This window comes from Populus trichocarpa, chromosome 4 (assembly GCF_000002775.5).
Source record: "Populus trichocarpa isolate Nisqually-1 chromosome 4, P.trichocarpa_v4.1, whole genome shotgun sequence".
Classification (NCBI taxonomy): Eukaryota; Viridiplantae; Streptophyta; class Magnoliopsida; order Malpighiales; family Salicaceae; genus Populus; species Populus trichocarpa.
Window position 1 is genome coordinate 22,218,854 of NC_037288.2, and position 27,678 is coordinate 22,246,531.

Here is a 27,678-nt window from a genome sequence, read left to right on the forward strand (position 1 = left end):
AGTCTGCAAGTATTGCTGGCTTCCTGCAATTCAACAACACATTATTTATCACAATCTGCTATCAACTACCTTTCTACCCTTGTTTGACTTGGATATTTTATCTACCAAAAGGCTAAGAAAACGATAAAAGCAAGGTAGTTAAATCTTTGGCATAAGACCATAAGAACTCATGTCCATAAAATAAATCATACAATAATAGTGATTAAGGAGATAATCAACACAACAATACCTCATACGCTCGACCAGCAAACCAACTTACAAAGGCAAATTGAAGTGCTCGTAATTAACAACGAATCCAACGTAGTCCAAACAAAACAGAACTAAAAATTAAGAAGAAATTAAATATAGATTATAAATTAATAGTGGATGCAACGATTTATTTGTAATTTCCCTCTAAAACTCTCCACCGGGCAGGGGCTCATGAGTACTGTGGCTCATGAAGATAAGCTCGTAAACAATCCCGGCAAGCCCGCCTCCGATCAAAGGTCCAGCCCAGTAAACCCAGTGGTGGTACCAGTTCCAGCTCACCAAAGCCGGTCCAAAAGGCACGGCGGGGTTCAAAGCTGCTCCTTCAAATGCTCCACCAACCAAAATGTTAGCTCCAAGTACAAAGCCAATGGCTAGAGGTGCAATGACTCCCACGTCACCTTTCTTTGGATCAATGGCTGTTGCATATACGGTGTAAACTAGGGCAAAAGTCATTACAATCTCGAAGACAAATGCGTTCCATACAGTCACCCCAGGGGACAAAGTGAATACTGAGACTGTCTGCACAAGATTTTGTTTCCAATATTGTTAACTAGAAAAATATGCTGTTAAATTAGTTTATATTTATGACATTTTTGGATCGTAAGGTTACTTTTCTTAGTTTTATATCTAGCTAGTAGCTACTCACCATATGATGAGTGGTATACTTAAGAAGCAAGCAAGCGACGGTGGAGCCAAGGAGTTGAGCAATCCAATACAGAATGCCACGGAGGAGTGAGATGTTGCCACCAATGAAGGCACCAAAGGTGACGGCCGGATTGACATGGCCTCCCGAGATGTTGGCACTGACAGCAACTCCCACAAATAGGCCAAACGCGTGTGCCAATGCCACGGCAATCAGCCCAGCTGGGGATGTTGGTGCATTAGATGTGAGTTTGTTATAGGCCATAGTTGACCCTTGTCCAGCAAACACAAAAATTAAGGTACTGATGAACTCAGCCAATGCAGCCTTGAATGCATTAGAATGAAAGTCATCCTCCACCCTTCCGATCGTTATCCGTTCGATGATAATAAAATTACGCATGGTGCTCAATTCTAAGGATCAAAATGGATGGAGAAAAATATAAATGTTATTGTGAGCTGGTAGTATCACTAGGAAGAAGTGACACTCCCGGGATGTACCTAATTTTGCTAGATGTGAAATCTATGTTCCATTATGGTGCTTGTGAGCCCTTTATATTGAACTTTCAAAGCAATTGGAACCCTGCTATATCCGGTATCCGATGACCTCTACAATGCTGGGACCATCTATCTTTCTACACCTGTACATGCACAGCGAAGCATTCACCTTCAAAGAGTATGTGTGATAGCCAGGTAGGAATACAAGATAAGACTTAAGAGCTACATCCTGTGATTGCACTGAAGTGGTTATGTGATGTAGTGGGGTCTGTGATAATAAATGATTTTGAATGGTTAGAAATGAGTATTTCATGGCGACTAGATGAGAATTTATCTTAGATATATTATGTGAAGGATCTAGTAGATATATTATGTGAAGGATCTAGATATATCTTAGATATATTATGCACTATTAGGATAGATATAGGTTTAAGAGAAAATCTGGTCACGTCATATCAGAATAATGGTTAAAAGGATCATAACTTTTTATTTGATTGTTGAATCATGCTTAAATTTTTACAAGAGTTTTTGGAATTTGTTATCCTTTAACTAGTCATGGAATCACTACTCTGATAGTTGGATCTTTAGATTTTGAAAATCTCACCCCAGGACTTTGGTGTTAGCAGTTTTTATGATTTTTCTTATTATTTTTGGATTTCATGCTTCATTCCTTTGTGATTTTGAATTTTTATTTTCTTTCCTAGTTAAGGTAGGATTTATGGTCTATTTAAGGCTTTGTAAACCTTCTAAAAAGAGGGGGACTGAGGATTGTTATTCTAAAGAAAATAAAACCTGCGAACTTGGGATTCACATCTACAACCTCTTTCGCTTATTAAAATTCATGTGTATTTTCTTTATTTGTTATTGTCTTTAGCTTTCGCCTACATCAATTTCTCTTAATTTAATTAAATTGAATCAATGGAGCAATGTTATGGGTATACTATGTTATGCTATGCTATGCATGCAATAATTTTTGCATGTCGAAGTCCTAATGATGAATGATTACATAAGCCTAAAGATATGGGAAAATCACTCTACATATACCCCGTGATTTATTATGGATTATAACAATAAAATTATAGTTTTTCCCTTAACAAAAAAAAAATCATTTGAACTTGACTTTATAGATAAAAAGGTCTTTTTACAAGGTTAATTTGTTATTTTTATTTATTCAGGGGCAACATTTTCTTTTTGAATTTTTTATAACAATTAAATTATTGTATTATCTTTACAAGTTAAAAAAAATTGACCTTAGATCTAGAGGTTTTATAGGAATTTTATTTTATTATAAACAGTGTAATTACTCAATTTCCCTTACAATCAATTTTTTTTAACCTTGGCTTCAAGAGATTATTAGTAATTTCATAATGTTTTTTTTGTAATTATTATTTATTTAGTCCTAGGGGTATTTTTATTTTTAGAAAAAAAGAACAAAGTTGTTGACGCGTGCAACGTGTCAGCCGCTTTCAGGCAGCGCTTGCGAATAACTCTGATGGTCATGTTTTCATTGCATCATTTGATTTGTCTCGGCATCCTTCTCATACCTAGGTGGCGCAAGCTTGGTGATTCCATCCAGTTTCATGCTGGTTCACTTTTTTCCCATTCTTTTCTCTCTCCTCCACATTGATTTGCAAGTTACCCCTTGAAAAATCACACCAGCCCTTCACTTTCTTTCCCCTTCAAATTTATTCCCTCTTTTCTTAATTATAATTTTTTTATTTGAAAAAATTAATTCATTTTGAAAATTAATTCCAATTTCATCATTCTTCAATCTTTTCATCTCTCATATTGGGTCCCTATTATTTTGATTGCTATTTTTTTTATTTGAGGTGATTTATAAAAGTGATGTCTTTTTACGATTTCAACCTTCTTTATTTTTTTTCAATTAGGTCTGATCCTAATTTTTTTTATTGCTGTTTTTCTAAATTGACAAGCTTTTTAGATTTTATTTTATCCTTCAATATTAAATTGGTTGTGAATTGACCTTTATGATTAAGCTTGTGTCTAATATTTCACGAGTTATGATTTTGAAATACTAACTCGGGTTTAGGATATTCACCCGAGTTTGCTTTGTTTTTCATGTTGTTAAATTATGGTTTCATGTTATATAATAGTAAATTAATATAATTTATCTTTTGCTTCTTTAAAAATCCTAGCGTCGTCTTAACATTTTTCTTCTTATGTCTAGAGAAATTTGCCCTTGCTTGCGGCGTTGCATCCACTGTTGATTTAGGTTTACTCGAGTCATTTTTTTATCCTTTTTTAATTTTATTTTTTTCGCTTTCAACCTTCAATATTTGGTTTATTATAATTGAGTTTTCTAATTTGTTTTGGTATGGGTTCCATGGTTTTATCACGATCTTATATCTCAGATTGCGGGTTTTGCAGGTTAATCATAGTTGGCTTGGATCTATCTATTATGTTACCGTCTCAATATTTTTTTAGAAAAATATCATCCAACATGTCATCATTTAAGTATTTTCAAAGTGTTTCGACCATCATGCATTGAATTTTTCACTTCCTAATGTCTTTATATTTTTTTAAGGTTGAAAAAAATATTTGATTTGCTACGTAGCGAGGGTAAGAAAACTATTATTATATGAATTACTTTGAAAATGTAAGTAATCACCCTTTACATAGGCATGCGCTACAACAAAGGAGAGAGGGAATTTGTTGCACAATCCTAGTTGTAAGAATGTTTTAGCATTAAAGAATAATATAAGATTATTATTAAAATTTTATCTAATAATTTAAGTTTTTAAGTTGAAATTTTTTTATTTAATATTTCATCCGAAGTTTACCACTAAGAAATAGGAAAAAGCCAATAGAATATTTTGTTGTCGTTAAGGAAAACCTTATGTCAGCAATTACTATACCAATGAAATAGACAACAAACATATATATTCTTACCTGGATTATAAAGACAATGTATAATCATAGATAAGAATATGAATTCTAACTTTATACACATCCATAAGGGTAAGTTGTAAGTGATTAGTATGACCGGTCAACAAAAATAAGATGCAGTAAAGGATTGAAATGGGTTAAATTCATTTGTACATAAGTCAAGACATATGTTTCGTGGTTTCAATGAAAACTGAGAATGCACGATACTAAACTACTTCCAAGCTTCACTATTGGGACGATTCAACATGGCTTCATCCACCTCATTATATGAATGATATCATGTCACATGCTCAATAATCTTTAGAAATATAAATAATCTTTGTAGTCTAAGGGTGATTGGAAAGTTTCTCAACTTTTTATATGCGATAAGTATCCTTTCTCTACCACGATCGGGTTTATACCAAGCATGCTGACAGGTTTTGCACCCGATAAAATTTTCATATTCATTGTGGTACAACAAGAAAAAGTTTGGACACATATCAATTCTTTGGTATCCTAGGCTAAGAGGTTTCATCATGAATTTTGCACGCATCCAAAAACGATCATCCATTACTTATGAAATATATATAGAATATTAATGACATCATTTATTAATAATGTAACTATCAATTACAAATTCAAATTTTTATTCACAATCTAATAACAAATTATCATTTCTATAAAAAAAATTAATTTTGTGTCAAAATGTGAACTAAACAATAAAATTAACAACAAATAATTGTATCCAACTAATTATTCATTTTTTGTAAAGTTCAATTCAGACTTCTTCAACTAAATTAATGTCTTTTAATTATTATCAATTCCATAAAAAATCAATTTCCATAAATTTTTTAAAATTTTTAACTTGACAATAAAATTGATAAAATGTACTTGGTACCTATTGAATAACCCATCATTTCTTCAATTATAACACACCTAAATTACAAAATCAAATTCAATTTTATCAAATGACAATTGAAAACAATTCCCCCCCAGGTCCAAAACAAACCTTATCATACAAATTATACATTAATACAAGAAAATTCTCTAGGAAAAAGCTGTAAAATACTTAAATATACAAACAAACCACAAATAGTATAAAAAAATCAATAAATTAACTTAAAAACAAATGGGTTACAAAACAAAAATGATAGGTTTACTTACTTGATATAGCAAAGTTTCACAAGAAATTGAACCAAGAGAGGGATGCTGAACTATTGATAGATTTACGTTGATGCCGACAGTTTGAGGTTGCCGGATTTATGAGGATGGTGGTTGGATTTGTGAGAAAAAAAGGGAGGGGGCTGCTTGTTTTTGGACAGGAAGAAGAAGAAGAAAATAGGGGAAAGAGAGAACTATCGAGTTTTATTTCATTTAATTTTCCGATGAAATTTAATTTTTCGATGAAATGTCTGTAAAAAGTTCTCTCATAAAATATTGGTGTCATCTTTCCAATTAATGAAATTTCTGATATAATTTTTATTTTTTTTATTTTTTCTATTCAATCAGAATTTATTAACGGAAAATATTATGTTATAATTAATTATCGACATTACTTTCATGTTGCTATTTATATCAAAAATTACAATGGAATATTTTTTATTGGTGTTTTTATTGCTATTTGTTAATTTTCTAGTCTCATAGCCCGACCCCGGATCATGTACTGATTAATATATACTATGTGTAGCATTTTAAGAATTTTAATTTGCTTGATTAATTAGTTGTGATCCCATTATTATTTTTTGAAAGACTTAACTAGATAATTGAGAGCCTCTCTGGTCCGGTTAATTATAGCTGTAAAGTTAAGTAATATATTGGGACAAACTTAAGTCGGCACTGCGGTCATGGGGCTCAATTTGTTCAGCTTACAGGCCAAAAAATTCATGAAGAAAATGAAACCCTAATTTCACTGAATGTATATTTAGTAGTATGGTAGTTTTTATGAATATAATTTTTTTTTTAAAAAAAACTATAAATTGTAATATTTTTAGCCAAGATTTCAAGATATTTTTCAATGAATTCATACAAAATTGCGAAATAATTTAAAATATATAGATGAAACAAAACACAGACTGCACAAAGAGAGTACAATAGAAATAAATGAAGCATGAGTTAAATTAAACAATATTATTGTTGAAGGGTGGATTCAAACCCACATCTTCAGCGTAAGGTTCAAATCTCTTGATCTAGTCGGCTAGATGGTTTCGAATTCCTACTTTTCAACTACCGGTCCTGTGCATCACCAGTCATTCTATGTGGAAAGGAGATTTACTTTCCTTTTTTTTTTTTTTTTTGTCAATAGATTATTCAATTTATTTATTAGCATACTACTTTCTCATCTCTCGAATTTAATTTTTTTTTGTTTGTTTTTTATCAAACTGGAGAACTTTAAAGAGGAAAGATGGCTGAGATACAAGTTTATTAAATTTATATAATTATAAATTGTGGGTTTGCTTTATAGAGGGATTTAGTGGGTTTGCAGGTATTGAGATTGCTGTTGTGGTTGTGATTTTAAAAAAATTGTTTTATAAAAAGTACTTTTAGTTGAGGTTGGTTTGGAAAAATATATGTTTGTTAAAACTGTGGTTGAAATTGAGGTTGAACAAAAAGTAGTTTAATGTGTTTGGTTAAAAAAATGTTTTTCAAATTGAGGTTATAAAATAATTAAAATATATATATATATATATATTAATATTAATGATTTTTAATTTAAATATTGTAGATTTAACTATTGTTATTACATCATGAAATAAATAATATTGATATCAAATATTTTTTATTATTCTATTAAACTATGTGCAATGTCATCACATACGAAATTTAATAACAAAAAATTTAGTTTCGATATATATATATATATATATATATATATATATATATATATATATATATATATATATATATATATATATAAACTGGTTTAAAGTTATTTTTCACTATTGTTAATGAAGAAAAATTTGACAAAAAAAATGTTTTGTAACATTTATAAAAACTTGGTTGAACAGAATAGGATTGTGGTTAAAAAAAAAATGATAAAATGAGTCTAATTTCGGGCATTCTTCTTTATATATATTAATCACAAAATTACAATTTGCAATACTATATTTTTTTGACAGTGGATGAGGCCGTTTGAATTGATTTGCTGGGAGAGGAGTAATTAATTATCCAACAGGTTTTTTTTTTAGGAGTTAAAATTTGTTGACAGTGTTGGTGAATGACAAAAGTTGAGGTTGCTGCAAGTTAAAAGCAGGTATTGCCAGCTTTTTGCTAACCACAGGTTCGGCCACTATAATAATGGATCCCACCAATTTCAACCTACGTTTTAAACATAACAAAACAGATATATATTACAATTTAACTGCAACTCAGTTCCTGCCGCATTACCAAACAGCCGAAACCTTAGACGAGCGACTATGCTTAAACGGGTATGCTCCTTTGCCATGGGTTGATTTCAGCTGCTCTTTTGAAATAGAGTCTAGCTTGCTTCAGAGTCTAGCTTGCTTCCTGAGCTGTTGGCGATAAGACAAGGTCTCCTGGTAGGCATGGGATAGGGTAGAATCCATCGTACTTGCAGAGAAGCTAATGCGTGTGCAGACTACATCGGAGTTTACGCTCTGGGATCAACCTCTTCCAGGAATGGGCGATCCTCTCCTGTCTGATTCTATGGGTCTTTTTCATAGTTTTGAAACCCGGTTTGATCTTGCGGGTCAATCTGAAACCCAATCGATTTGAGATTGAAACTAGGCTGGGTTGAAAAAAAATAGGAGAAGAAAAAATTCGGTGTGACCTAGCAAAACCTGGTTAAAAATCTGGTTACAACTCGTTGATTTTTGTTTTTTTTTTACTAAAATGATATTGTTTTGATTTTTTTAAAAAAATTAACCTGAATAACTCGATAACTCCATCAAAACTTAGTGACCTAATCAAAATTCAGAATTGGATCTTGAACAGGGTCAGCCACAGGGACTATAGTCTTTTCTATTGTAGAAGCTTAGTTTTTCTTTTCTTTTCCACTGCACCAAAAAAAAAAACAAAAAAAAAACGTTAAAATTGTGATATTTCACTCTTTTCAAAAAGACTTCCACAGTTAATTTAATTCTCTTTCCTATTAAGCAACAGTAATTAGTTTAAAACTCTGATGCATCATCTATGTGCACCAACTTCTCATATAAAATATCAAATTCCTGATTATAAAAATAGAAAAATTTATACATATCCTATGCAACATAGTTTTCAAAGTAACTCTTTTAAATTTTTCGAGGTAACTCTTCTAAATTTTAAATTGAAATTACTCGTAAAATATCATGAATAATATTAATGATATCCAATAAACTCGGGAAAAACTTGTATAATAAAACTCGTTATCACCGTATGTCTATCTAATATAATATATAACTAAGCTCGTTTTCCAATTACATATCGACAAAACAAATTCAAAAATCAACTTTAATCACGGTTCGTCTCTTCTTCAATAATAAAACATAATGAATAAACTTCATTATTTTTATCATAAGTAATTGCAACCAACAATTTAGCCTTATACATACCATAAAAATGAATGTCAATAATGAAACCTATTAATTGAAGCCCTAAATGCTCAAAATGTTCTTCTAAATATTGCTTTATTGACATTAACTATTTTATGATCTCAAATGATAATTGTTTCTAGATATGAATCTCTGATATCTAGTAGAATTCTAGGTGGGTTTTGAAATTACTCTTTGTGTGTACCAAATATTATATCCAATATTTTTTATTTGGTCATCCACATCTTCTAATAAGAGATTCCATGTTCATAATCTCTCTACATAGTACCCTGAATCGTTACAACAGTCATACATAATTTTCTTTTTATAATTGTCAATATCACCTAAAATTATTAATTATTTAACAAAATAACATAATTATATCTTATTGACAACTTAATTTAACAAAATAATATAATTGTATCTAATTAACAACTTAAATTACATCTAATTAACTTAATTCCTAATTCAAAACCGTAACCTTCAATAAAATCAAATCAAATCAAATTAACATTAATATATGTTAGTTTTCTAATTATTTTTCAATTGTTTTACTTTACCTTTGTACTGTGTTTTTTTAAAAAAACCTCCAGTATTTCCATTTGCATTCCCTTCTGCACAAGTACACTGACATGAAATAGCAGAATAAAAACAAGATCAATAACTGCTTTTACTCTGGTAGCTGGAGCAATTTTTTCTTAATAAATGTCGGCCAGTCATCCTCGTATTTCCATTTTTGGAAGAGCAAAACCACCAGCTGCTGTCTGCAATGTCTTTCACATAATTGTTTCTCCTCTCAGTTTTGCCATCTTAGCCTTAGCATGTCAAAATGAAATCCAACTCCCACAGACAGAATCATTTTTGAGCTAGAGTCCGCTAGAGGTCATGCCACAGATCTATATTTGGGTGTCCACATGAGCAGGAACCTTGCCTCCATGTTGCAGCAATACTTAACAGAGTTCACAACTGAAAAGGCCAAGGAAAAAAGATAAAATTTATTAAATAAATAAACTTGAAAGAGAATGCAACTTTCTATTTGACTGGTTTAAGCATCCTAAATATTTTCCAAGGACAGCTGAGAACCCAATTCGGCCCATGGGGGATCGAGGCTTTTATGAGACACATACAGAAAATTATTGATTGCACTGACAATAACTTGAATTATCAGGATTTGTTAATTTCTCAAGTGCTTATCAATAGAGAGTAACGAGGGTCATGAAACAAGGAAGAAAATGCAGAAAAATTAAACCAACCAGTCTAAGTCTCACTAAAGAACATCATTCTAAGCTGTTTATCTAGTTGCGTTTGAAAATTTGGTATAAGAAACACTGGCATGCGCCCGTGCGCAAAGAGGCATACCATAGCTACAAGAATGACTTCTTGGCAGCACCAGCCAGCTTCAGTTCTAAATTCTGCATAAATAAAAAGTACCCCGGTGAATAACAAAAATAAAATAAAAAATGAGAGAATGTTTTAGAGCGAGGCTAAAGCAAAATACATTGCAATGATTAAATGCTGTCAACTCATCGGTTTTCAGGTTGGAGCTCACCAATCACCCCATACAGCTTCAAAAGTTATTCAAATCCTTGCACTGCAAATGCATCTCCAAGTCAAGTTTCTAGTTTAACTTGGCATAGAGCTTCAACTTCATTGAGGAAAGTCATAATCCTAGCCATACGGGTGCAGCTACAAAAACTTCTTGTGTCTCTCAGTTCCAATAATGGTCATATCAGCTGTAACTCCAAACTCTTCTGTCTCTCAGCTCCAATAATGGTCATATCCCTAGGGGCATTTTTCCCTGTTAACTAGGGGCTAAGACCACATTGGTATAGGTAAGAAATTTAATATAAGAAGTTTCAGAAAAGAAAAGAAAAAAAATTCCAAATAAATAAACAAAAGATAACAACCAACTCCTGAATGTATTTAGCAAAAATTAAAACATAAACACAAAAATTCAGAGAATTATATAAATTGCTAAAAGCGCACCTTGGTATAGGTAAAGCAGATCGATCAATCTGCTTCCATTAACTCACTAAAGCCATAGGTCAATGTGCTGTCCAAATTACAAGGTTCAGAAATTCTGACTATGTTGGTGTTCCTCACCGAGTTTACTTGCCTTGGTAACAACTTGCAGAGTTGTGCCCTTCATGATCCAGGCTGTCATTTCTGGTTGACTTTCAAAAGCATTAAGAGGAACTGGATTTCCATCCTCTAGTTGCACACCACACACAAAATGGAAGTCAAGAGTAAGGAAACTCTGGTGGTAGAACCACTTGACATCCAAGGCTGAATTGCAACTTTTGCTCACGGTCTGCAACTAATGGTGGGAGGCACGATGCCTGAAACAACACATTGCTAAAACATGAATAATACCAAACTAACACACACACACACACACACACACAAGCTCACCAACATCATCCCATGACAAAATGAACAGTACTAACAATAAATACTTAATATTTGCAATAAAAGAAAAGGAGTTGTCAAGCAAATAAACAATGAAAACCACGATAGTATTCCAAGACCACACTGGTGAAGTCCAGTTGATGAAGGTAAAGAACTCCCAGCGCATGCTGAATGCACTTCTATAGATGTATAAATACCATGTTGATGTATATACTCTAAAGAGAAAGGCTGGTATACCGCAAATTGTATAACTGGGCATGTGGCCAACACAACTGGAGATGGAGGTGTTACCTGCAAGCAGATTCTAAACATTAGGTTTTTTACAAGTGAAGACAATATTATATCTTTCACTGTTGCAAAAAAAAAAAAAAAAAATTGTTGGTGGATATGATATATTTCTGTCCTTCAACATTTAAAACACCAAAGCAGTCCTCTGAAAACAGGAAGCATCCAAATCATGTTCTCAATCACACGGCAGTAAATTTTTCCTTTTACTGCAACAGAATGAGACGAAAATGCTATAGAAAATCAAAACATTTTTCGTAACAAAAAACCTTTTTCTGACTATGTATTGGTTATCTGAGAACAAAAGTCCCACTGGTGTAGCTGAAGGATAACAATTTAATAATCTCAGAAAACATTAAGATCACTGATGGTTTTAATTTTTCCATTACTAAAAATTGTGATATTATTTGAATCAATACAGTAGGTTCTTAATGCAGGAAAATAAGTTAATTGCCAACCATATTTTCTTGCATAACAGTGGACTTCTTTAAACTCAAGTAACCAAAGACATAAACCTTTAGAACCACACCACATGATAAATATGTCATAGTCTCATATTCTAAAAAACTAGCACTGATAATTTGATGAAATATGAATCAAATTTGTTAAGGTACATATAAGCAACTGTATTATATTCTCAACTCCCACTGTCTTTTTGTCAGCAATGATCCCACAGAGCTTGCTTTCCAAATTATCATGGGCCTCAACAGGTATCAAAACATACCACCAGTACTATTTATGATATAGGGGCAAGCTGTCGTTAGCAATATCAATGAACATACGGATCACAACAAATTTCAGCATGAAGATGCCATAGAATTAGTAAACTAACTGTTGGTGGGAGAAACCACTGGTGGTGGCTTTGAAACACTCGGAGGGGATAAAACACACTGTTTTATTACAAGAACAAAAGCTTACAATTAATTAACACAAAAAGCTTAACACAATACACGCCCTCTCTCTTTCTCTCTAGTGTTTCTCTCTACTCTCTCCACACAGAATAGCATAAGCTCAGCTTGCTATTTATACACGAATTCAAAACAAGAAAATTCAACCTTCAAGTGTGAAGGCGGCTGGCGGCTGTGGCGGCAAACAGCTGGTGGCTGGCGGCTGGCCGGTTGGTGGCTGGGCGGTGACAGCTGGTGGCTGCCTTCCTTGACCTTCTGGATGGATTGAGTTTAATACAACAAATCTCCCCTTTAAACTCAATCGAGGGATGTCATGCCAAGCATGAACTTTAATCGGATAAATACTTCTCCTTTTAATGGCTTTGTGAAGATGTCAGCAACTTGATCATTTGTGTTGCAAGATATCAGTTGGACTTCTTCATTCTTCACATGTTCCCGGATAAAGTGATGACGTGTATCAATGTGTTTGCTCCTCTCATGATACACTGGGTTCTTTGCCAATGCGATTGCTGATCGATTGTCAATATAAATCTCCGTAGGATTTTCTTGAGGAAATCCCAAAAACTTCAGCATATTCCTTAACCATATTGAGTGGCATACGGCTGAGTTGGCAGCAACATACTCAGCTTCACAGCTTGATAATGTTACAATCGATTGCTTCTTGGATGACCATGTGAAAGATGTGTCTCCCATGAAAAAGACAAACCCTGTTGTGCTTTTCCTTTCATCCAAATCTCTACCCCAATCACTATCCGAGTAGCCTACAAGATTAAAGTCTTTACTTGAGGTATAAAACATACCTTCATTCATTGTGCCTTTGATGTAGCGAAGAATTCTCTTGGCTGCATTCAAATGAGACTGGTCTGGCGTCTCCATGTATCTGCTGACGAGTCCGACTCCGTAGAGTATATCCGGTCTGGTACATGTCAAGTACCTTAAGCTTCCTACTAAGCTTTTGAAGTAAGTTGGATCAACATTTCCAACCTTACTCTTCCTCAATTCCACTCCATTCTCAACTGGAGTTGATACCGGATTGCAGCTTTCCATCTTGAACCTTTCAAGAATATCTTTGGCGTAACCGCTTTGGGATACAAAAATCCCTTCTTCTTTCTGCGTTACTTCCAAGCCAAGAAAATGTGACATTAGACCAATGTCAGTCATCTCAAACTCATGTACCATGTTTTGTTTGAAGTCGTCAAACATGGTAGGGTTGTTGCCGGTGAATATCAAATCATCAACATACAGGCACGCAAATAAGATGCTGCCATTTGCTCCTTTCTTCACATATATGGCGTGTTCATATGGACATTTCTCAAATCCATTATCTTGAAAATACCTGTCAATTCTGGTATTCCAAGCACGCGGAGCTTGCTTCAAACCGTAGAGAGCTTTCTTCAACTTGTATACTTTGCCTTTATTTTCAGCTTCAATGTATCCAAGTGGTTGTTCAACATAGATCTCTTCTTCTAGGAAGCCATTCAGAAATGCTGACTTCACATCGAGTTGATAGATCTTCCATCTATGTTGTGCAGCTAGTGAGATCATCAGTCTGATTGTCTCTAACCGGGCTACTGGAGCAAATACTTCTCCATAGTCAATGCCTTCTCTCTGTTTGTAGCCTTTAGCCACTAATCTGGCTTTGTATCTTTGCACTTCTCCTTTTGCATTTTTCTTTGTCTTGTAAATCCATTTGACACCTATTGCTTTCTTGCTTTCTGGTGGATAAGTCAGCTTCCAGGTATCATTCTTCTCAATGGCATGCATTTCTTCATCCATTGCTTCTATCTTCTCTTTTGTGATAGCTTTGTTGAAGCTAAGTGGATCATTATCTGCAAAGAAACAAAATAGAGTTGTATCTTCGATGACTTGCGTGGCATCGTACAACTCGTCAAGATTTCTCATCCTTCTTGGTCCTTCTGACGAGGATGCTGCTGCTGGTGTTGATGATGATGCTCCTGGTGTGTTCCTCCTGTTGAATACAGGGAATCTGTGTACCGGACTTTGTGGTTCAGCTGCTGGTATAATCACCGGACTTTGTGGTTCAGCTGTTGGCACAATCGGTTCTTCGACAAGTACTGTTGGTACTTCTTCACCTTCAAGGATCAAATCAATGTTGATCCATTTGGCTGCTTCTTTATCATCAGTCCATTCCCAAGATTTATCTTCTTCAAAGATAACATCTCTACTCATAATCACCTTCTTCGTGATGGGATTATACAGCTTGTATCCCATCCTTCTCTCACCATATCCCACAAAGATGCATCTCTCGCTTTTATCATCGAGTTTTCTCCTTCTTGCATCTGGGATCTTTGCATATGCCACACAACCAAAGACTCGTAGATGAGTAACACTTGGTTTGTGACCACTCCATGCTTCTTCTGGAATGACTCCTTGCAAACTTCTGGTTGGGCAGCGATTCAGTAGATACACTGCACATGATACAGCTTCAGCCCAGTATTGCTTGGGCAACTTCTTTGCTTTGAGCAGACTTCTTGCCATGTCAAGAATCGTGCGATTCTTTCTTTCAGCTACACCATTCAGCTGTGGTGTATAAGCTGGTGTTGTCTGATGTCTGATGCCTTGTTGTGTACAATAGGCTTCAAAGTCATTTGCTGTATATTCTCCACCTTGATCAGATCTCACTATTCTGATCATGTAGCCACTTTGCTTCTCCACAATTGCTTTAAAATCTTTAAAACAATTGAATACTTCTGACTTCCTCTTCAGAAAGTATATCCACGTCTTTCTACTAAAATCATCAATAAAAGTGAGGAAGTACCTATTCTGTCCAGTCGACATAGGCGTTATTGGGCCACACACATCTGTGTGTACTAACTCCAGTGGCCTCTTTGCTTTCCAGTTGACTTCTTTGGCAAAACTGGATCTGTGATGTTTGCTGAGGACACAACTTTCACAGACTTCATCTGGATGATCAATGTGAGGCATACCTTTGACCATCTTCTTGCTTGCTAGCATCTTCAAGCTCGTGAAATTCAGATGTCCAAGCCTCAGGTGCCAAAGCCATTCTTCACTGTTGGTGATGGCACTCAAACACCTTGCTGCATCATACTGGATGTTCAAAGGAAACATCCTATTCTTGGACATTTTCACATAAGCCATTAATCTCCAATTGTTGTCTCTAATTGTCAGATGACAATTCTTCGAGTAAAAAGTATATCCTCTCTCCAAAAGTTGACCTAAGCTGATCAGGTTCTGCTTTATGGCTGGGACATAATAGACATTGGCGATGTAGCTGGAATCGCCGTTCTTCAACTTGATTGGGATGCTGCCTTTACCTTTGAACGGAACCTTTGTGGTATCTCCAAAAGTAACTAGACCTTGCTTGGTCTCATCTAGATCACTAAATAACTCTCGGTAGCCACACATGTGATTGCTGGCTCCAGTATCTAGATACCATATATTTTCCTGTTTCTCGCCAAGTTCTTGTTGGACAAGAAATGCAGCTTCTATGTCATCCTTCTCTGCATAGTTGGCTTGCTCACGTATCTCCAACGGAGCTTTCCTTCTGCATTCAGTGCTATAGTGCCCAAATTGATTGCAACTATAACATTGGATATTCCTCTTGTCACGGTTATTGTAACCGCCTCCTCTTCCTCTAGGAGTGAATGCTTGCTGTCCTCTACCTCCTCTGGTGGTGTTTCTACCACCTCTTCCTCTAAAGCTTGTATTCCAAGAACCTCTTCCTTGGAATCTCTGGAATCCTCCTCTGGATTGTTGACTTCCTGTTTGAGTGGTATATCCACTTGTTGAAGTCTCCCCTTGCTCATATCTGTCCTTGAGTGACAGCTTTGCTTGTAAGGCATGCTCGATGGCCTTATCTCCATTTCGCTTTACAATCTTCTGCTCATGAGCTTGCAAAGAACTCATAAGTTCATCCACTGTCAACTTGTCCACTTCCTTGGACTCTTCAATAGCGACAACAACAAAATCAAATTTTGGATCTAGGGATCTCAAAATTTTCTCAGTAATTCGAGAATCGATGATGGCTTCTCCATTTCTCCTCATCTGATTGACTATCACCATAATTCTTGTGTGATAATCAGAAATAGACTCCGAGGACTTCATTTGCAATAACTCAAATTCACCTCGCAAAGATTGAAGACGAATCTTCTTGATTCTGTCAGCACCTTTGTATTTTTGTTGGAGAGCCTCCCATATATCATGTGATGTTTCAGCGGAAGCTATGATCTCGAATGTATCTTCATCAAGACCTTGGTAGATGATGGTCTTTGCTTTGTTGTCTTTCTTTCTGTTGACTTTCAAGGCTTGCTTCTGTGCCTCTTGTAAAGCATCTTCTTCTTCTTTGGACTCTGGTTCATCATAACCATAGTGTACAATCTCCAAACACTCTTGTGAACCAAGAAATGCCTTTAATCTGATGCACCAACTATCATAGTTGTCTTTGGTCAGCTTCGGGATGAGTGTTTGTGTACTTTCTGTAGTCATTTTGCTCTTTTAATGACTATATCTCCTTCTGGGAGTTGAATTTGGCAAAACCGACACTGTAGATCGATCCGGAATGGTCGAAATAGTCGGGAACCGGTCTGACTGTGTAGCAATCAGGTCCGAAAATGGGTGAACCGGTCACAACACCAAATCTGGGCGTCGGGCGGTTCGCTAGGTTGAACCGGGAATATTCTGCGGAATATTCTATCGGCTCGGCTTAGGCTAATAGCGGCTCGGCTTAGCGGCTAGGCTTGAAAAGGGAATATTCTTGGGAATATTCTTCGGCGCGGCTGGAGGCTTGGCTTGATGATCGGCTCGGCTCGGCTTAACGGCTCAATATATGGCGCGCGTGGACGTCACTCGTCTTCAACCTCTGGAGCGCGTGGCTGCGACTGGGCAAACAGTGCAGAATCTTCAGGTGGCGCGTGTGGTCTACCTACGTCTCCGATCAATCTTATTCTTGCGCCAGTGAGTTTGTATGGATGATCTCTACACGATGGAATGATCAAAACTCGTTTTTGACAACTTTGAAAATTCGGATATCTCCCAAAACACTTCTGTTTTCTGACGAACGGGGCTCTGATACCAATTGTTGGTGGGAGAAACCACTGGTGGTGGCTTTGAAACACTCGGAGGGGATAAAACACACTGTTTTATTACAAGAACAAAAGCTTACAATTAATTAACACAAAAAGCTTAACACAATACACGCCCTCTCTCTTTCTCTCTAGTGTTTCTCTCTACTCTCTCCACACAGAATAGCATAAGCTCAGCTTGCTATTTATACACGAATTCAAAACAAGAAAATTCAACCTTCAAGTGTGAAGGCGGCTGGCGGCTGTGGCGGCAAACAGCTGGTGGCTGGCGGCTGGCCGGTTGGTGGTTGGGCGGTGACAGCTGGTGGCTGCCTTCCTTGACCTTCTGGATAGATTGAGTTTAATACAACACTAACAACATAGAAATCAGGAAAATGTATGAAAAGACTAGCAAAATTATGTACCAGAAAAATTCTCTGCAACTGTGATACTGTGCCAGCAAACTTGACTTCTGGTGGATCCTTCTTGTTCTTGGATAGCTGGCAGTATGGGCAATTCATATACATTGGTAAATTTCTATTCAACATGGAGAAAACACTTCCACCGTCATCAAGGCTTATAAAAACTAAGCCCGCATCAAGACATTTCATAAAATTGGTGTGTTGAAACATTGAGAGATGTAAGTTTCTGTTCCTTCCCTGACCCAGAGAACTTTGTCAGCCCATTAACAGATAGATTACCATTTACCCCCATCTCCTTTGACTTGTCTGTATTTCTCAGTTCATTTGCAGTAGCAACAGCCTTGTCCTTTGAACTTCGATGACCTTTACCAGTGCTACTGTTTCTACCCAAGTTTGAAGGATCAGCTAGACTATTGTCAGAAGTTTCCATAGAAGGTACATGAGACTCTTCAGGCAAAGGATACAAAGATCCTAGTTCATTGAGATGATCTAGACTTAATAAGAAACGGTGGCCATGGGGGCACTCGTGCTCAAAACCAACATAAACTATTGCATGCTTAGAAGATTTCACCACTTCACCGCCAATAGTATTCATTGGGACTTCATTACTTCCTATTTGTAGGGAAGAATCACCATCTAGGCCACCATTAGAAGCCTTTCCATGTAAAATTTCTTGGACAGATGAAATTTCTTCAGATTTGTGAGATGCTTGACCAACATTAGGACAGCCCCGATCACTAATATATATCTCTCTCCCAGTTTTTCTTGGAACCTTTCTCAGAAATTGACGGGTGCTGTTTCCTGTGCTGTAGGGGAGGGAATCCTGAATCTGCAGCTGACAATCCAGCTACAACCTCAGAAAAAGGCTTTCTCATTGTAAAATTTGGAATAATTCTACCAAAACTGATTTCTTTTTCATATAATTTGCTATTTACTGACAATTTTCTTTGATTTTCCACCCCTGTATCCATATCTCCTGAGAAAAATACAGTTTTCTTTCTATCTACGTCACCATTAAAGTCAACCTGGGGATCTGTACTTGACCTAATTGCAGAACCTTGCTGCACATTTGTAGCTGGTAGACCATTTAGGTTTGTTGGTTTCTCGAGAAATAATGTGCATTTTGAAAGAAATTTGTGTAGAAGAGAACCCACTTTGCAACAGGCCCTTGGAAGATTCATAGTACCTTGCACCCGCGACACGAATCAAACTCCATGAAGATGACTGAATCGGTCCTATATTGCTTCCCTCTGGTAATTGGATAGCAGGAAGGAGTTTGTCACAATCTGTGAAGCAATTGGAAGATATATTTGCTTATTCAAAATCAAAAGGGCAGATAGTAGTTGACGTGAACGACCACAGGCACAGGCATGAAGGAAAAAATATCCACTTGAATGAGGCTTGACTGGAGCTCCTGTAAGCGCCACACCATTATCAACACTGTGTCGCTGGTGCATGCATTGTTTCCCTGTCAAACTAACAGCATCACATAGTTGCCTCCCGGATTTCCAGATGGATTAGCATTCATCCTCCAACTTTTTAGCAAACCGCAGAACTGCAGGTCCCCTGACCATTGACAGGAAAACACGCATTGCTTTTTCTAAATTGGCCTCGTGCTGTGCAGTGGGATAACAAACAGGCAAACCCTTCAAATACTCATCCTTGGCAGTTGGAAGTGCTTTCTCGCACCACATAGTCGAAACTTTTCTGTTAAGTCCTCTGCTATTTTCCATCAAAGATACTGCAATGTCTAGAGGATCCATAACTCTTGAAGCTCGTTCAACTTGAGTTGAACCAGTGTTTCGTTGACGAGGTTTCCTTTTACCAACTTTTGTTTCATCAATAATCACACGTTTCGCAGAAAAAACTCCTTTGCTTTTTTATAAAAGTTTTTATTTAAGGATATTTGTAATAAAAATAAAATACCTTACACCATATGTAATTGTTTTAATAACTTAATTAGTTCAAAATCCTGAATGTTAAAAATGTTAAAAAAACAAATTCAAAAAAATATATATTTCTTAAAAAATAGTGATACGGTAGTAGATTGATTCAGATCAACTTGAAATAAATATTTGTTAAATTCACGACCTGGATTATAAAACCGAAATAACATTGTAGAAAGTAAATTGAATCAAATTATAAACCACAATTCTCAATCAATCTAATATTAAATGATGAAATTTTAAAAAAACTCGAGTTAATTGGATTAATCAATCAAACCCGTGACTCGGATCATGATATTAGGATAATTTGATAAAAAAATTAAAATAAATTATTAAACTCAATACCTAATAAATCAGATTTTAAAAGATATAACTAGAAATTAAAAAAAAAATTATTATTTCAGGAAATAGTGACATGTAAAAAGGAAATCCCCTCCTCAGTTAGTTGTTGTTGATAAGTGTTAAAAAATAAAATTAAAAAAAAAAAAAAATAACAAATCACTGTTTCAGTTTAAGTGAACATTGATACATGAGGAAATGAACAATGATTTCTCATTTTATATTAACTCTTATTAATTTCAATAATAAATTAGAAATTATAATTATAATAAAAAACTAAATAAATGATCTCCTATGATTAGGCATAAATCTTTAATTTTCAAACCTAAAAAGAAGAAGAAAGAATTCGAATAAACTCAACCATCTTCACAACTATGTCCACGTAACATCAGAATTCTTAATCTAGTTGTCAAGTGATTTTGTTTCTCATGTTATCATTAAGTTTTAATTACTAGGGAAGGCTGAAAAATATAATTTTATGTGAATGCATCAATTTGGATGCAAGCAGCAAAGTTTAAAAACTTGGATTGTTTTAGCGGGTTAACTTGGAAATCGACTAATTTAGAATATGAACTAATTTTACTGAATTTTTTTTATTTAAGTCAATAAAAAAAATTAGATTAATTTAATAATTCAGCAAAAATCAAGCCATTAACTTATTATTTTTATTTTTTTAGTTTAAATAATATTTGTTTTATTTTTTTTCTTGAGATCAATTAGAATTAACTCAAATTAACTTTTTGATTCGTAATTTAGATTAACTTTTTGATCCATAATTTATATCTTATCCTTGTTGATTAAGAATTGAGTTTTAAATAATTATTTAGTAGGTGGTTCAGTGGTAAAAGTTTGGGATTTAGAGGTTTGCTTTCCCTGTGGTCTCAAGTTTGAGTAATGTGGTTGCTAATATGATGGTTACTAGAAGTTTATATAATCATTAACTTTAAGTTTCGTGAGATTAGTTGAGATTTGTGCAAGCTGATTTGAATAAAAATATTAATAATAAAAAAATAAGTTGAATTTTAAAATTACAGGAGGCAGTCTGCTCAAGGAAAAAAAAAATGAAAAGCCGAAAGCCCATCTCCATATAGCAACAAAGAGACCGACACTGGCCTTATATGGTTCTACAGGGTACAGACTCCACCCACCAGAAGAAGCTCGTCGCACATTATCATTTTATCTAAAAAGAAGAGAAATGCAAGCAGCTGCAATGGCAGCCCACGCAATCCTCACAGCCACTCCACCAACTCGTTACCCTCTTCTCTCCCCACTTCCCCCAAATCATTCCTCATTCCATGGCGTCTCCCTTAAGCTCCCGCGTCAATCTTTTTCCTTCTCTCTGGCTGCCAAGAAGCAGCAACCTCCTTTTGTTGTTGCTGCTACCAAGAAAGCTGTTGCTGTCCTTAAAGGCACTTCCAGTGTTGAAGGCGTCGTCACTTTGTCCCAGGAAGACGATGGTTTGTCACTCTTCTCTCTCTTTAAGGTTTTGTTGTGAATGTCTTTGTTGGTTGAGGTTGGCCTTTTCATTCTTTGTTGGATGATGAAGAATTAGAGAAAAGAGTATTGTTGTTTTTTTTTGGGAGATGGGTTTTCTTTTTTGACCGAGAAAGAATCTTTTTTGGATCAATTGAATTTGTTTCTTGATGGGTGTGCTAACCGCATGGTGATTTTATCCTTGTTGAGTTTATATTTATTTTGCCTGTCTTTTGGAAAATTCAGATTGTAACTGAAGTTGTTGACTTTGAAATTAGTTAGCAAGTAGAGAAAATGAGGTTGGAACTAGATAATCAGTGTTCTTGTACTTGTTTCAGACTGGTTGATATTTGATTTCTCATGTTTAAAATATAAAATTTGAAAAAAAAAATTTCAGGATATTTGTATGGGAATGATTTCAAGTACTTTTCTTTTTGTTTTTCACAAACTTTCTGATTGATGGTTTGATTTTGATTACCTGTCTTGAGGTTTAGTTTTTGATTCTTTGGTTTTTTCGAAAGGTAGTTTCCAAAAGGAATACTGTCTTGTGGAAATTTTTGAATTTCAAATCTAGAATTAGGAGATGGAAGCATTCCTGAGACTTGAATTAGCTGATATGGTTTTTGTTCTTTCCATCACTGAGAAGCTTGAATAGTCAACCATCCCAAGTCATATGACCATAATGGTTTCAGTTCAGTGGAGGTTAATGTCAAGAGTCTTAAACATTGGAGTTGTGATGGTCATATACATATTATTTGCATTTTGCTTTCGATAGGTCCTACAACAGTGAGTGTTCGTATTACTGGGCTTACCCCAGGGCCTCATGGGTTCCACCTGGTTAGTATTCTTGGCTTTAGTTTTTATCATCTTTGGACTTAATATAGTTTACTTTCGAAATAGTAATTCTTTTCCTTTTCAAATCATGGCTTTTTGTAGCATGAATTTGGTGACACAACAAATGGATGCATGTCAACAGGTAGGGCATGAAAGCTTGTCAACAAACTGTTTTAGCTTTGGTTCTTATATTTTTTTCAATTAATGCAGAGATGATTTTGATGCTTGACTGGTGTATTTATAATTTCTTTTTTCAAATTCAAATAACAGGACCGCATTTTAATCCTAAAAAATTGACACATGGTGCTCCTGAGGATGAAATCCGTCATGCGGGTGACCTGGGAAACATAGTTGCTAATGCCGATGGTAATGTCTTTCTGGATTTTCATTTAGTTTTTATGGGCTTCTCTGTACCAATGAACTTATTCCTGTAATTTTGATAGTACAGGAGTGGCAGAGGCAACAATAGTGGATAGCCAGGTAATGTTTATAACTGAAACGTAATGTTTTATTTTTTATTTTTCAACAGCCATGAAGTGTAATTTGTTTCTTTGCTTGGCTGGAATTGTGGGTTGATACGTGGTTTATGTTCTTATCTCAGACTTTTCTCCTTTATTTATATGCATTTACTCAGTTTTGGAGTTTTGATCAAAATAATAATAGTAATAATTATACTAATAATATAAATAAATTGTGCAGATACCACTGAGTGGTCCAAATGCAGTGATTGGAAGAGCACTTGTGGTCCATGAGCTAGAAGATGACCTTGGAAAGGGTAGGTTCTTATTCAGGTTATTTTACTATCCATTGTGGTACACCTGTGGTTGATACTCATTGTACTGTGGAGGCATCCTGGTTACAAACCTTTGCAACATCAACTTTGTTACCTGTCAAACTTAGCTTCCAATTATAAATTATTACTCGTGCTTGTTTAAAAACTTTTTTTAATACCTTTATGTTCACTGCAACCATGAGAAACAATCTGTCTCTTGTGTGAGGAGGGAGGGATACAGGAGACAGGGGATGAAACTTAACTTTATAATGCTTGAAACTTGTGTTTTGCTGTTTTGTGTTTTATAATCTTTCTCTTGTGTTTTAATACCTTTATGTTCACTGCAACCATGAGAAACAATCTGTCTCTTGTGTGAGGAGGGAGGGACACAGGAAACAGGGGATGAAACTAACTTTATAATGCTTGAAACTTGTGCTTTGCTATTTTGTTAGTGTTACGAGGCTATGAATATAAAGTAGGAACTGCTTTAGGAATGAAGGCACAAAATGGTGTTCCAGTCTCATTTAGTAGGAAATTATGGTTGCAACTTAGTGTGAACCACTTGCTTTGATGAACTTTGCTTTTTTGATGTTCTTTACATTTTTGCAACTTAGTGTGAATCACTTACTTTGATGAACTTTGTGTTTTTGATGTTCTTAACATTTCTTCTCCATCCCGTTTGTTTTTTGCGTCTATAGGTGGGCATGAACTAAGCTCAACCACTGGGAATGCAGGCGGTAGATTGGCATGTGGTATGTATGAATATTTTTTTTCTCTCCAGCTGTTGCATTTATCTAGTAGCTAGATGGTCATGACTTGGCTGATCCATTCCTTGATCAAATTTGGAAAGCAACAAGCATTTGATAAATTGCTAGTTAAAATTTTGAAAATTATGGCTATTGATTTCTATTGAAGAAGACCTAAAAACTTCCAATGAATTCTTAACTCTATGGATGTGCATATCTTCACAGCCGTGTATATGCTTGCGCACACATGTGTAATGTGTAACCTCCTTATTGTTTGCTTGTGTTGTATATGATTGTGTGATAAGGTTTGCCCGTGCTGTATATGATTGTGTGATAAGGTTATTATTGATAATGTGCATTTGATACCTCGGTACTTCTGGCAATGATTTGACTGTAGAAATCACATGGTACAGTAGTAGTTTGTACAGTAGTAGTAAAGCATTATGTGTTTGTGATCATGTTGGAGTGCCAGATGTAAAAACAACTAGCTTGAAAGCATAAAGCAAGGCATCTATCCCACCATCCAACAACTTCTAAGTTTTGCAGTCTTTGTGAGGGTTCAATTTAATATTAATTTTGGTACTAGGATTTTACTGCATGCAGGAGCTAGATTCCTTTTGACCGACTCTATAGAAGAAAATTCATTTTTGACTAAATTTCTTGATGGAATTCCTGTATTGAGGGAATATTCATGTCACCAACATGATTACTTGCAAGCTCACAATTACTATGCCGTGCATATTCATGTCACCAACTAGGGAAGGCATATCACCTAAGACACAGGGAGGAATACGTTCCTGATTTCTTGCATTTTCCTTTCATGGTTGCATGAGTGGCAAATTTTTTTAACATCAGCTTTATGATACATTTTCATGGAGTCTTGTTAGGATGAGTGTTTTTGATGCGTACACTTCCCAAAATACACTAAAATTAGATTTCAATGGTTCGCAACTTGACCCAACAAGAACCTGTCTTGAAGAACCAAAGTTATTCGCAATAATCACCCTCACCTTATGCCTATAAGAGACGCGAACGAGTAGTATAAAAACACAACAAAGTTAATCAATCCTTTAAAAAGTTTGCAAGTTCAATCAAGAACCTGATACGAGAATCACTTAACTACACAAAAGGTAACAAAAATGCTGGTTTTTTTTTTTATTATTATTAAATATAGTCTTCCCTCAAAAAGTCTCTACAAAAGAATATTTACACCAGAAATAATCCTAAGTCTAATAGAATATCCCTAATGAATATGAATAAATCTAAAAAAATAATAATCCAATGAGCCCATGTTTAAATAAATACCCTAATATCTTTAAAATACCTAATAACAACTAAAAGATAAATAAAACAATAGCCCAACTAATTTAAATAAGACTAAAGTTGTTTTCATAATTTGCTGACATAATTGAAGCCTATCTTCAAATGCACGGTTCTCTCACCTCTTAATGAATTAGAAGACATGCCATTTATCATTGGAAAGCTATAGATGTTTACTTTTCAATGTAATTGGAATCACATTAAAATTTCTTTTATAGCTCCAATTATGACCAAAACAATAACAAAAGGTCAAAATTGACATATTTAAATCTTCTTATTCCAATCTTTTTGTAATGTATGAATGTTCACCTGTACGTCTTTCTTGAGCATGAATTAAATTAATCAAGGCTTGTACATCATTATTTAATATGTTTTTGAAGTCCATCGTAGCCCATGTGTCTTGAAGAAGTCCATTGAAAGCCTTTTTGAATCTCTTAGCTCTAAGTCTTGTCACCGGACCAATTAGAACTTTAACGAATTTATTGGTGTTGCTTGGATAGCACCAGTTGTTCACTCTATGAATTTGCAGAAATCATTAGACCATGCATTCCTGGCTTTATGAGTATTGTTATGTCACTGAAATCCTGTGAACACACTCCTAGTGATATACATTAGGGAGTCTCATATGCAGCAAGCACCAATTAATTGACTGATAACTCTTGTGCAATGAGCAGAACACACTTCCGTGTAGGGTACTGAACATTTTCAATTTTTTCTTCCTTATTATTTGGGGCCTTATCTTCCAAATTCTTATGTAATTATTGATATTAAAGCATGCAGTTCATCTCTGTAAAATTTTCATTAAATACTTGAATTCTTATTTGCCTCCCTTTGTGCCATGTATGTGCAGGAGTTGTTGGTTTGACTCCAATATAATGGCAGCTGCTGTTCAAATTCAGTCTGGTGTCACCATTTGCTGCTTGCTTTCACCTCGTTCTCATATAGAGCCTAATGTTAATGTTAATTTTCCCATGTGTAACGTAAAATTGTGACAGCAAGCATCAAGTCATGATCTTAGACAGTTTTCCTACCTGAATAAACCTTGGTGCAATGCATGCCTTGTCAATGCCAGAATTTGATATGTCAGCTGTTGATTTCACCAAATTTGGATTGGTAATTTCTTTATATTCCTCAAGAACTACAAAATGTTTCTGTGATGTGTGTAGATTTTTCCTGGAAAACTTTTTGAATTGGTATTCATATGGTTGTAAAGAAGTGCATGCAGGGTATTTTATGAACTCCATGTTTAAACCTAGATACCTAGATGTCATGTCATCATCTGCATCATAGTTCTAGTCTAGTGGAGTTTGCATTTGAGCTTCTCTGGTATTTGAGGTCGTATTTTGTTAGTTGCTCAGGAGGGTTTAATCAACTCTTTTAACGATCGATGTTGCTGCAAAGAATTTGGTTGACAAATTTAGGTTCTATGTATGATATCATGTAATTATACAAACTCCATAAAATTTTATTTGCATGGAAAGGTATTACAGTGCCTTGTTCTTGTATATATAAAAACCTCACTGGTCACACTTGGCAATGCTTGGCCTCATCATTAACCACCCAATGGTAAGCCTGCAATCTAAGGATGGTCAATAGATTAAGAATTACCATGAAAGTATTTCTAGTAGGTTTGGCAACCTAATCAGGTTAACCCCAAGATAAAACAACAAATTGGCTTAGATGTGGATGACTAACAGGCTATCAGAAAAAGGTTTAGTCTCTATATATCGACATATAAGGGTTGATCCAAGAGCATATTTATTGTTAAGATCTAAAAATGAAAATTCATTCGTCGGTCACTCAGTGTCCATGTACCTTGAAATTGACTAGCCAAAGTAATGAAATGTTGGCCCTGGCTAAAGAAAAGAGATGTTTTTCTAAATCTGGTGCCTAATCAAATTGACATGGTCCTAAGCACAGGACATCAGGGAAGCTCATGCCATCATTCTAAGCAACAAGGTAATCTACTTATGCCAAGTGCAAATCAAATTTCCAAGTATTGGTGCCTAATCAACCTGTTGCTTCTGCGAGCAATCTAATCAGGTGAACGATCTGTTCTTATGCCCTTCAGTACATTAAAGAAAAGCAACAAGTCTTTGTGTTGCTCATCGCCAGGTGTGCAACACAAAAGGGATCAAAATAGTAAAGAAGTAGAGTGAACAATAAGGGCATCAACACGAGACGAGCCGAGCCGAGCCAAGAAAAGAAAAGAAAAGAGAAATGGCCACCCTTTTCTCTCAATGAAATGCCATCTCTACATATCTCTAGAAAAAAGCCAAAAGCATGGAGGAGATAGATATGGTTATTGGCCATCGGTTTTTTCATCTCTTGTCTCTTGCTTTCCCTCTTCAACAGCACAAATGGGTTATTAAAGTAGTATTTAC

General features: G+C 35.2%; 3 protein-coding genes across 3 annotated transcripts; 1 reads left to right on the top strand and 2 right to left on the bottom strand.

The window, feature by feature from the left end:
- Positions 1-124: 124 nt before the first annotated feature.
- On the bottom strand, positions 125-1,432 carry LOC18098249 (aquaporin TIP1-1). Its single transcript, XM_006384898.3, has 2 exons — positions 896-1,432; positions 125-768 (listed from the first exon to the last, which is right to left on the bottom strand). The coding sequence occupies exons 1-2, from the start codon at positions 1,289-1,291 to the stop codon at positions 394-396; spliced, it is 771 nt and encodes a 256-aa protein (XP_006384960.1). The 5' UTR covers positions 1,292-1,432; the 3' UTR covers positions 125-393.
- A 9,437-nt stretch (positions 1,433-10,869) lies between these two features.
- LOC18098250 (uncharacterized) lies at positions 10,870-21,324 on the bottom strand. Its single transcript, XM_052452596.1, is given in 9 exon segments — positions 10,870-11,053; positions 11,055-11,137; positions 11,445-11,498; positions 17,868-18,060; positions 18,062-18,609; positions 18,611-19,004; positions 19,006-19,198; positions 19,201-19,739; positions 21,278-21,324. Coding segments are annotated over 9 exon segments (2,235 nt in total).
- On the top strand, positions 21,265-26,451 carry LOC18098251 (superoxide dismutase [Cu-Zn], chloroplastic). Its single transcript, XM_006384900.3, has 8 exons — positions 21,265-21,606; positions 22,398-22,459; positions 22,559-22,598; positions 22,727-22,822; positions 22,905-22,936; positions 23,156-23,231; positions 23,927-23,980; positions 26,145-26,451. The coding sequence occupies exons 1-8, from the start codon at positions 21,345-21,347 to the stop codon at positions 26,168-26,170; spliced, it is 648 nt and encodes a 215-aa protein (XP_006384962.3). The 5' UTR covers positions 21,265-21,344; the 3' UTR covers positions 26,171-26,451.
- The last annotated feature ends 1,227 nt before the right edge of the window (positions 26,452-27,678 follow it).

Bases quoted from the DNA above. Each gene is read 5' to 3' on its own strand.
- LOC18098249 (XM_006384898.3), bottom strand. From the start codon at position 1,291: ATGCGTAATTTTATTATCATCGAACGGATAACGATCGGAAGGGTGGAG. The intron at 769-895 runs GTGAGTAGCTAC...AATCTTGTGCAG, and splicing joins AGTATACCACTCATCATATG to ACAGTCTCAGTATTCACTTT.
- LOC18098251 (XM_006384900.3), top strand. From the start codon at position 21,345: ATGCAAGCAGCTGCAATGGCAGCCCACGCAATCCTCACAGCCACTCCA. The intron at 22,823-22,904 runs GTAATGTCTTTC...TTGATAGTACAG, and splicing joins CATAGTTGCTAATGCCGATG to GAGTGGCAGAGGCAACAATA. The intron at 23,232-23,926 runs GTAGGTTCTTAT...TTGCGTCTATAG, and splicing joins AGAAGATGACCTTGGAAAGG to GTGGGCATGAACTAAGCTCA.